Source organism: Neomonachus schauinslandi, chromosome 14 (genome assembly GCF_002201575.2).
Source record: "Neomonachus schauinslandi chromosome 14, ASM220157v2, whole genome shotgun sequence".
NCBI lineage: Eukaryota > Metazoa > Chordata > Mammalia > Carnivora > Phocidae > Neomonachus > Neomonachus schauinslandi.
The window spans coordinates 111,235-122,201 of record NC_058416.1 but is presented as its reverse complement, the minus strand read 5'-3'; the positions used below and the strand labels follow the sequence as shown (position 1 = coordinate 122,201).

The window sequence follows — 10,967 nt, the reverse complement described above, 5'->3', positions numbered from 1 at the left end:
AGTGGCGAGATCCCGGGGCGCCTTCTACACCCAGGTTCGCGATCGGCCCTTGGTGAGTTTATGGGTGTGGTCCCTCTGAGGGGCCACGTTCCCAGCGTTCTGCGGGTCGGCCACGCAGGCTGTCACCCCCGTGTTAGGGCTCTGTGTTACGCGGGAGCACCCCGAAGGCTCATGGCTTGCTGAAGGCGCAGGCCTGGGCGCCGCGTGGATGCCACAAGGATTGTGTATTCTTTAAGTTGCTGGGAACAGAAGTCCTGTATTCCAGTGGTCGGGACACTTCATGACGTTTTTGGAGTCTTGAGTGCTGTTCTTGTGTTAACTCGTTCATGCTCACGAACTGCTTGCCGCAGCAGCTTGTTCTCCCCTGTTTTACAGGTAGGCACCGAGGCCCGGGAGTAAGTGACTTGCCAGAGATAACACAGCTTGTAAGTTGTGGGACTGATTTGAACCCAGGAAGGACAGTTCCAGAATCTTTGCTGGTGAGACCATGATGTAGTGTTGGCACTCATGTGAAATCCTTTGAGAACTTAGATTTCATAGGAACTCCAAAGTTCTGTGGCTTAAAAATATTATTTATTACCGGAACCACTAATTTTTTGGAGTGTTCTTAAATGACCATGATACTAAAAAACAACAAAAGAAACCCTGTAAATGCCCCTTTGGGAAATAATATTTTCTTGTGCACATGAGTGGAATTTTTGGTAGGTCCACGTGTACCACACATGGACGTTAAAGGTAATTTACTGTGAGCTGAGGTTGATAGATTAGTGCAGCTGTGTTGGTCTACTGTTTCCTAATGATGAAGGTACAGATTTAACGTGCTTGTTTTGGGGGGAACCACACTAACAGTGGTGCGGAAATGGGGTTGCTTACATTTGAGAATAAAAAGTTCCTATTCTCCAGATTCAGGAAAGAAGACTGACATTTCCTTGGCCCTACTCCCAAGCCTTGAACAAGTAACTACAGGGCGCGTTTAAAACTTGCCCCATCACCGACAGCCTCATTCAGTATCCTCCTGAGAGTTAGCCAGTCTGCAACAGCCTTCAGGAGCCAGCCTCTGATAATCAGCCAGTCCTTAAACTGGTGCTTCTGGAAGTCCACCAGTCCTTTGATACAGAGATCAAAACTCTGTAATAAGATCAGTGCTTACTATGTAAAGCCATACTTCTTTGCAAGCAATAAATTTAGCTTCCTTGTTTCATATATATGGATGATGGTGTTAACCTTGGATAATTCTGTTTAACAGCCAGCTCTGGGGAAAGAAGAACCCCAGAGGGTAGAGAGGATAATGGAACTTTAAGGAGGAAGTGAAAGCAAGTCTGATAGAGTTGAGTGGAAAGCATCTAACAATTTTTGTTGAGGCTTGCTCTGGCCAAAGAAGCCAGTGTGGGCTTGAAAGTGACCGTGTGTTTAGTTTTTAGGAACACCTATCATGAGGTTCTTGACAGCTCCTCCGTTAGGTGAGGCTTTGGGGCTTGAACTCATTCATGACCCTGTGATCAAGACCTGAGCTGAGATCAAGTCAGGCGCCCAACTGACTGAGCCACCCAGGCACCCCTAGGTGAGGCTTTTGAAGGCTAGAACCCAATTCAGTGCGTTTCGTTTTTTTTTTTTTATAAGATTTTATGTATTATTTATTTGACAGAGAGAGAGAGAGCGAGAGAGGGAACACAAACGGGGAGTGGGAGAGGGAGAAGCAGGCTTCCCGCTGAGCAGGGAGCCCGATGCGGGGCTCGATCCCAGGACCCTGGGATCATGACCTGAACCAAAGAAGGCAGACGCTTATCGACTGAGCCACCCAGGCGCCCCTAGTGCGTTTCATTTTTAATAATTTTATTATTTTTTACTTTATTTCCTAGGATTTAATATTCTTCAGTTATAAAATGCTAAATGATCCTTCAGTCTCTCCTTTTACTGAACCTAAGATCTACTTTTGACATAGATAATGAGATTTGGAAAACTCATTCCAAATTAGCTTCTCAGAAACTTTGTATTTCCTTTTCCCCCTGGGAATTCCTCCCACTTACATGTTAACCCTTCCTCCCCCCAACCCCACCCATTTGGTTCCAATCTACCTTTTTTGGTTTTACTTACTTTTGGCCAAATATATTGAGACTTTTCCTTTACGTCAATCATTTTTCAGTGCTGCTCTGTTCACCTAGACTGTTTTGGGCTCTGACTCTAACCCTCCCATAGCCTTTTTGAACCTTTTAGCACTTTCTGCATGTCTTATGATTCCTACCCTGTTTTATTTTATCTCCTTTATTCCCTTATTGTGAACATTTGCTTTATATTACACTCTGTGATAGGCCCCAGACATGCAAAGAAAACATAATTCCTACCCTGAAAAAGTTTAGTCTAATAGGAAAAATAGATATATAAATAGAAAATTGGAACATGGTGCTATGCAAGAAGTGTAAACTCAGAGGGGTACCAAGCATACGCTGGGGGAGGAGGGGTTATAAGAGGGCTGTAAAAGTGGAATTGCTGACTCGTAGACGTTTTCATTTAAAATCTTGGGAGATATGGCCAAATTTTTACTTAGTTTCACTGCCAATGAATATTTTCAATCTTTAAAAGTTATTCTGGGCGCCTGGGTGGCTCAGTTGGTTAAGCGACTGCCTTCGGCTCAGGTCATGATCCTGGAGTCCCGGGATCGAGTCCCGCATCGGGCTCCCTGCTCAGCAGGGGGTCTGCTTCTCCCTCTGCCCTCTTCCCTCTCGTGCTCTCTGTCTCTCATTTTCTCTCAAATAAATAAATAAAAAATCTTAAAAAAAAAAAAAAAAGATTTAAAAGTTATTCTGATAATAAAAGATTGGCATTCATTATTTTAACCTGGCGTTCTTTAATTTGATTTGACTGATTGTTTTTTAGCTTTGATAGCTTACACATTAAAAAAACTTTTTGAAATAGTTGCAGATTCATAGAAAATTGCAAGTATAATGCAAAGAACTTTTCCCCCTGAAACATCTGAAAGTAAGTTGCCGAACAAGATGCCACATTACCCCAAATATTGTCTGTTTCCTACAATAAGAGCATTCTTCTCCATATCCAGAATATAGCCATCAGAATCGGGAAATCAGTACATTATTATCATTGATCCTCAGATCCCACTGAAATTTTGCTAGTGCTCCAATAACATTTCTGGTAAAAGAATCAACTTAGAATTGCACATTGTATTTATTTTTAGTCTCTTCCAGTGGGAAACAGTTCCTTAGTTTTCCTTATATGATCTTTTTTTAAAAGTGTGTAATTCACGTAGAGTTGTATAGCCATCACCACAATCTAATGATAGAACATTTCTGGCACACTCCAAAAAACCTGTTTCCACTCCCAGCCAACTGCTAACCTCCCTTCTATCTCTGTAGAATTGTCTCTTCTGAATATTTCACATAAATGGAGTCAGACAATGTGAGAACTTTTGCATCTGGCTTCTTTCACGTAGCATAATGTTTCTGAGATTCATTCAGGTTGTGGCATACATCAGTACCTAGTTTTTAATGCCAAGTAGCATTCTTTTGTATGGGTATACCACATTTTGTTTATCCATTTACCATTTGAAGGACATTCGAATTGTTTCCACATTTTGGCTGTTAGGAGTAGTGCTACCTTGTATGGTCTGGACACTTCTGAATATTATAGGCTAGTTATATTACAGCGTCTATTAATTTGGGCTAAGACGTCTACCAGACTTCTTTGAATTGCTTTTTCCTTAGGTTATTTATTTAGAGGGTGGGGAGGGGCAGAGGGAGAGGGAAAGAGAGAATCTTAAGTAGACTCCATGACCAGTGTGGGGCCTGACACTAGGCTTGATCTCACGACCCTGAGATCATAACCTGAGCCCAAATCAAGAGTTGGACACTTAACTGACTGAGCCACCCAGGAGCCCCTTTCCTTTGGTTATTATTAAGTAATTTTTAGGGAGGTGCTTGGAAATCCTGTACATATCCTGTTCCTCATCACATTTTCAGTGTATTTAATTATTTATATCATCATGGACTTAAATTTATATTCTGGGTTATATTTTAGTTACTGTTGATGTATGCCAAATCACCCCTGAACTTCATAAAATAAGACATTTGGTTAAAACCCAGTAATTCTTTGAATCTGGAGTTCAGACTGGAGCAGGGGAATCTGGGAAGACTCAGGGGCTGGGGTGACTTGACAGCCAGGTGTCTAGAAGTATCTTCACTTACATGTCTGGTGATTGATGTTGGAACATCTCCATGTGGTCTCTCCATGTGAGCTAGTTGAGCTTCCTCATGACATGGTGTCCGGATTCTAAGAGCGATGGTCCCCAGAGAACAGGCAGAAGCAAGTAACATTTTTATGCTCTAGTCTTGGAAGTCACATGGCATTACTTCTGCCATACTTTATTGGTTGAGGCAGCCACAAAGTTCTGCCCAGGTTCAAGGGGTTGGGCATAAATGCCCCACTTTGGGGGAGGACTGTCAAGATCTCATATATATTTTTAAAAAGATTTATTTATTTGTTAGAGCATGTGTGGAGGGAAAGGGAGAGAATGTTAAGCAGACTCCATGCCCAGTAGCAGCCGATGTGGGGCTCAATCTCATGACCCTGAGATCATGACTGAGCCAAAATCAAGAGTCAGATGCTTAACTGACTGAGCCACCCAGGTGCCCCAAGAACAAATTGTAAAAGAGCATGTGGGACGGGAGGTACTGTTGCATTGTGTTTGGAAAATTCGGTGCCACAGTTTGTAATCTATTACTATCATTTATTTGATGCCCGAATTGTCCCATATTTGGGTTGTGGGAATTTATTTAAGTTGGTTTCTTTTGAGTCATTTTGACATGTCTCACCATTTTTTGAGCAACTTTCTTATTTTTTGGTACAGGATAGTCTTGGCTAGTCTTGTCTTTTCCATGCTCCAGCCCTAGACTCAGCCATTTTTCTAAGGAGCCCTGGTTCTTTTTAATGGAAGGTGGTGTTTAGAAAGTAAGATTTGGGGGGGGCGCCTGGGTGGCACAGTCAGGTAAGCATTCAACTCTTGGTTTTGGCTCAGGTCATGATCTCAGGGTCATGAGATTGAACCCTATGTTAGGTTCTGCGCTCAGTGCAGAGTCTGCTTGAGACTCTGCCTTTGTCCCTCCCCCCAGCACACTTGCTCTCATTCTGTCTCTCAAATAAATAAGTAAATTTAAAAAAAAGGAAAAGAAAGAAAGAAAGATTTGGGCCTTAGGAGTGCTCACTGCTGCTGGGGTGTGTAACTGCTTCCAGACTGTCTTCCATCTTCCACAGTGGGCAGAGCTATGGAATATATACACACACATTTACAACTGTATTTTTTACTTATGTATGTATTAAAAACAATAAGGTCACACCTGTACCGCCTCTTCTGGTAAAGTACCACAGGGTTTAGTTTAATATTATGCCTTCTTAGATATTTTAAAAACAGCTTTATGGAGATGTAATTTACATACCATACAATTCACCCATTTAAAGTATATAGTTCACTGGTGTTTAGTATATTCACAGAGTTGTGCATACCTCACCACAGTTGATTTTTGGAACATTGTCATTGTTCCAAAAAGAAATCCTGTTCTCCTTAGCCATCACCTTCCATTCTTCCACAGCCCCAGGTAACCTAGTTTTCTACTTTCTGTCTCTGTAAATTTGTCTGTTCTGGACACTTTTTATGAATGGAACCATACAATATGTGATCCTACGTGTCTGGCTTCTTTGACTTAGCATAATATTCTCCAGGGGTAATCCACATCGTAGCACCTGTCAGTACTTCATTTCTTTTTATGGCCAAACATTTCATTGTATGGATAGATCACATTTTATTTATCCATTCATCAGTTGATGGACATGTGAGTTGTTTCTACTTTTTGGCTATTGTGAGTAATGCTGCTGTGAATATTTGTGAACAAGTTTTTGTTTGGATGCATGTTTTTAATTTCTCTTGGGTGAAATTGATGATTCATATGGTACCTATATGTTTCATCTTTTGAGGAACTGCCAGACTGTTTTCCAGAGTGACTGCACCATTGTACATTATTACCACAATGTATGAGAGATCCAGTTGCTCCACATCCTTTCCAACACTTGTGTTTTTTCTCTTTTTTAAATTATAGTCATCTTAGTAGGCATAAAGTTACGTATTTCATTGTGGTTTTGAGTTTCATTTCCCCACAGCTAATGTTTAGCATCTTTTCATGTGCTTAATAGCCATTTGCATATTATCTTTGGAGAAATTCAGATCTTTCGCCCCTTTTCTTTCTTTCTTTTTTTTTTTTTTTTAGATTTATTATTTTGGGGGCGCCTGGGTGGCTCAGTTGGTTGAGCGACTGCCTTCAGCTCAGGTCATGATCCCGGGGTCCTGGGATTGAGCCCTGCATCGGGCTTCCTGCTTGGCGGGGAGTCTGCTTGTCCCTCTCCCTCTGCCGCTCCCTCCTGCTCGTGTGCTCTCTCTCTCTCTTTGCACTCTCTCACTCAAATAAATAGAAATCTTAAAAAGTTTTATTTTGATGAAGTCCAACTTCTCTTTTTCTTTAAATTTTATTTATTTATTTGACAGAGAGAGACAGCAAGAGAGGGAACACAAGCAGGGGGAATGGGAGAGGGGGAAGCAGGCTTCCCGCTGAGCGGGGAGCCCGATGCGGGACTCGATCCCAGGACCCTGGGATCATGACCTGAGCCGAAGGCAGACGCTTAACGACTGAGCCACCCAGGTGCCCGAAACTTCTCTTTTTCTTTAGTTGTTAGTGGTTTTTGGTGTCTTATCTAAGGGTCCATTGCCAGATCCAAGGTCATGAAGATTTATGCCTGTTTTCTTTTAAGAGATTTAAAGTTTAAGCTCTTACATGGAGTTGTATGATCCATTTTGAGTTAATTTTTGTGTGTGATGGAAGTAAAGAATCCAGCTTCATTCTTTGGCATGTGGATATGTAGTTGTCCTAGCATAATTTGTTGAAAATTACTCTGGGGGTGCCTGGGTGGCTTAGTCGTTAAGTGTCTGCCTTCAGCTTGGGTCATGATCCCAGGGACCTGGGATCGAGCCCCGCATCAGGCTCCCTGCTCAGCGGGAAGCCTGCTTCTCCCTCTCCCACTCTGCCTGCATGTGTTCCCTCTCTCGCTGTCACTGTCTCTGTCAAATAAATAACTAAATCTTAAAAAAAAAAAAAAAGATAAAAAAGAAAATTACTGTTTTTTTGTTTTTTTTTTAAGATTTATTTATTTGAGAGAGAGAATGCAAAGTGGGGAGGCAGAGGGAGAGGGATAGACAGTCTCAAGCAGACTCCATGCTGAGTGCAGAGCCCGATGGACTTGATCTCACGACCCCAAGATCATGACCTGAGCCGAAACCAAGTCGGACGCCCAACCGACTGTGCCACCCATGCGCCCTGAAAATTACTCTGTTCTTAGTGTTTTACCAACTCAGTTAAATATATAGATGTCAATAAAGGTACTCAGTTTTGTTTTCTTTTTTCTTTTTTTTTTAAGGAAAAAATTCAAAAATGTTTCAAATTCCTGTGGAAAATCTTGACAACATCAGGAAGGTACGAAAAAAGGTGAAAGGCATTCTTGTGGATATTGGGCTTGACAGCTGCAAGGAGTTGCTGAAGGTAAGAGTACATAAGTGAGATTAAGAGAAGACAGTAACACTAGAGATGCAGGGTTGGCTTTATGGAGGTAAGATTAGAACTGGGAGTGTTTGAGAATGGGTAAGGTTCCTCAAGCTGGAAATTGCTAATATTTCAGGTGACTGCATGAGAGCATAATTAGTTCATACTTATGTCTTTCTGACTTAAAGTGAGCTATTTTAAGCTGTTCAAGTTTTTAAAGTTACCTTTAGTTGGGGCTTTTTATAGTTATTAGTTATCAAACATACTTGTTTTTGATCTTCAAAGGGAATGTGTTGAATTGTTATTCTAGCAAAAGATGACCCTAACTTAATCCCCTGGATTGTTGGAGTAACTACCAAATGGGGATTCATATATGATGTGATAGGGCTTTTCTGATTTGTGAATTTAATATATGCAGTTTTAACAAAAGTTTAAAAATTAAGGTCACAGTCACATACTCTGGTAAGGTGTGATCTCAGAATTTTTTCCTTTCTTATAACTTGTGAATATATGGCTGGCATCTATAGTAAAGAAATAGAAATTGTTCAGTAAGGCTTGGTGTGTATCTTTAAAGCCACTGGTAATTCTATGCATGTTTTATTCATAACTGTAAAAGTAAGGACCGTGTCTGCTTTGAATTGTTTTTAAACTTGTGAACAATTAAGTTCACAGTATTGGCTTGGGAAGGTTTCAGTTTCTTAATTTTCAAATCTCAGACTTTCATCCAGATTGATTTTATTTATAAAAAGGGGGTCTAATACTAAAAGACTAATAATTACCAGGATCCTCATTAATGGCCAGGATTGATTTTTGCCCTCAAGTAGACAAATACTAATTTCTGAAGGACTCCAGGAAATTCAGTGTTGAGACATTGCGACCTCAGAGAGCTCTTCCTCTGAAATGCTGCCTTCTCTATTCTCTGTTGTCTTACCTGCTCTGTTATGCTTCAAAGCTCTCATAGTATCTGATACTATTTATTATCTGTACCCCCCCACTTGAATGTAAGAAGACAAGGACCTCTTTGTTTTGTTAATTACCTGTGATCAGGATTGTAGTCTGGCACATAGATGTTTAATATATATATATATATTTAACAAGTAAGTTTTGAATGAATGAACAAAAGTAAAAACCCAAGTAGAGCAATACTTTCAATAACAGACTGTGACTGAGAGTCCATTTGCAAATAAAAGGATGGGGGAGGTACCAGAGTGGAAGCTCTTGGGTAGATACTTGTGCTCAGGAATAGTCTTAAAGTAAAAGAACCTCAGAGTTCTTTGCATCTCTGTTTATAAGTCATATTTGATGCATGAGGAAGAAAGCAAGGTAATTATTTGGAGATAAGATTGAGCAGGTAGATAGTAGACATGGTCCATTAGTAACAGATAACTCTTGTAAAGTTCCTGGACCCAATTCCGATACAACACCAGGTGTTCTGGTTTCCCACGTGTGGGAGTTCTCTGAAGCGGGGAATCAAATTCTTATGGAGGCTTCATTACATCGTCAGGGTTGACTAAGTCATTCACTGATTCAGCCTCCAGACCCTCTCACCGCCCCAGAAGTTGGGGTAGGCCTGAAGGTCCCAACCCTCTAATCACATGATTAGTCCTCCTGGGAACTAACTGCACCCTTGGGTAGGGTCTACAAGTCACCTTCATTAATAACAAGACATCCATTGCACCTTTATGGTTTTGAAGCATTTTCAGGAACTGTGTGAATGAAGCCCAAATTTATCTGAGAAATACATATTTGGTCATCTGAATGATGTTATAAATAATTTCTTATAACTTTCTTGTAAATCATTTTATTGCAGTAAGTACATGTATTTAAGTAAGATTTGTAGAGAATATATAAATAAACTAAGAACACAAGTGTATGTAGATAGATACAGGATATTTCAAATGATAATATATGGGAACCCTACAGTGGTACCTGACGTGGTAGAGGCTCAAGAAATGAACCCTGAGGGTATAGTACTATCCTTCAGTAGACAGACTGAGAATGTTCTTGGATCACTGGGGGGATAAAGAGATGACTTTTATTTTAATCTTGGCCCTTAGCTAATTATGTGCCCTTGGGCAAATCAGTTAATCTTTGGGCCTGTGTCCTTATTGCAGTGAAGGAATGTAGAGAATTAGGATACCCTCCCCTATTAGAGAGAGAACAATTTAGCAGGAGCTGCGAGACCAGCTTAATGATAATAGTGAGAAGCAGGCAGAAAGATCACTTCTAGCTGGGGAGGCTAGAGTAGCCTTTACGGAGATGAGATTTGAACTGTTTTTTGTTGGTTTTTAAAGAGTGGGTAGGATTACCCAGTGGAAAGAATTAGAAAGGATATTCCAGAAACATGGAATTTAAAACCACAACCCAGTTGATTAACCCCCATCAAACTAGGCTGAGTGAATTCAGGAACACATTACCCTTTAACCATAGCAAACAGTCATTCTCATTTTACCATGTTTGCTTTAACATTTGTTCACTTTTGTGTGTGTGTGTGTAATCAAGTGTCTGTTTTCTAAGAATAAGGATATGTCTCTTACATTACCACCGGATGGTTATCAGCTGAAGTAAGCTGGTATTTTTATCTTGTCTGATCATTTATAGCACTCCTCCCTGTCTGTGATGGACCCAGTCTAGGATCAGGCATGGCCTTCAGTTGTCATTGCTCTTTTGTCTCCTTGAATGTGAATTCACTTTTTCAATGGAATTCTGTTCCAAAATTGGTTTTGTTTTATTCTTAGATAAAACATGAGTAATAACTAAAATTTTTCATCCTGGTATCCTTTGTTTCTGACATTGTATAGAACAATATTCCTCAGTAACTTCTGCTTCCTTAGTCAGCCTAAGAATGTGTTTACTCATCTGAATTTGTTCAAGACTTGTTTACTTTCTTGACTGTGCTGACACAGATACGTACATATTTCTCAAGGGAAAATTGAGAGATTTGAATGGCTTACAACTGTTAAGTTAGTTAGATTAACTATTGGGCTAAATGTTACTAATTCTTTTGGGGGGGAAAATTTTGTTTTTTCTAAATCTGGAATTCTGTATTTTATAAAATTGTTTAAAATTCAAGGAATGTGAAGTTCAGTTTAGAAAAATTAGGAAATATATGCAGAAACACAGATACAAGAAGACTCATTTGTAAACCGTTACCCAAAATATCCACTGTTAACATTGTTGTATGTCTTTCTAGATTTTTTTAAGTGGGAGATCAAACTAAGATACTGTACTAGCTTTGTTTTGTCTTTTCACTGAATCTCATATTAATAATTCTTTCCCATGTCAGATGCATTTATTCTTAATCCCCCATAGTACTTAGAATTTCTTGGTTTCAAGCAACAGAAACCAACACTAGACCAACTTAAGCTAAAGGAA

The 10,967-nt window shown here is 40.1% G+C and overlaps 1 protein-coding gene across 1 annotated transcript in view; it reads left to right on the top strand.

Moving 5' to 3' along the window:
- The first annotated feature begins 411 nt into the window (after positions 1–411).
- Positions 412–10,967, top strand: part of ADNP2 (ADNP homeobox 2) — a 30,357-nt gene continuing 19,801 nt past the window's right edge. Inside the window, exons 1-2 of the mRNA XM_021686434.1 lie at positions 412–479; positions 7,471–7,592. Coding sequence (XP_021542109.1) covers positions 7,485–7,592 — 108 coding nt within the window. The 5' untranslated portion in view covers positions 412–479; positions 7,471–7,484. The remainder of the gene's footprint in view (positions 480–7,470; positions 7,593–10,967) is intronic.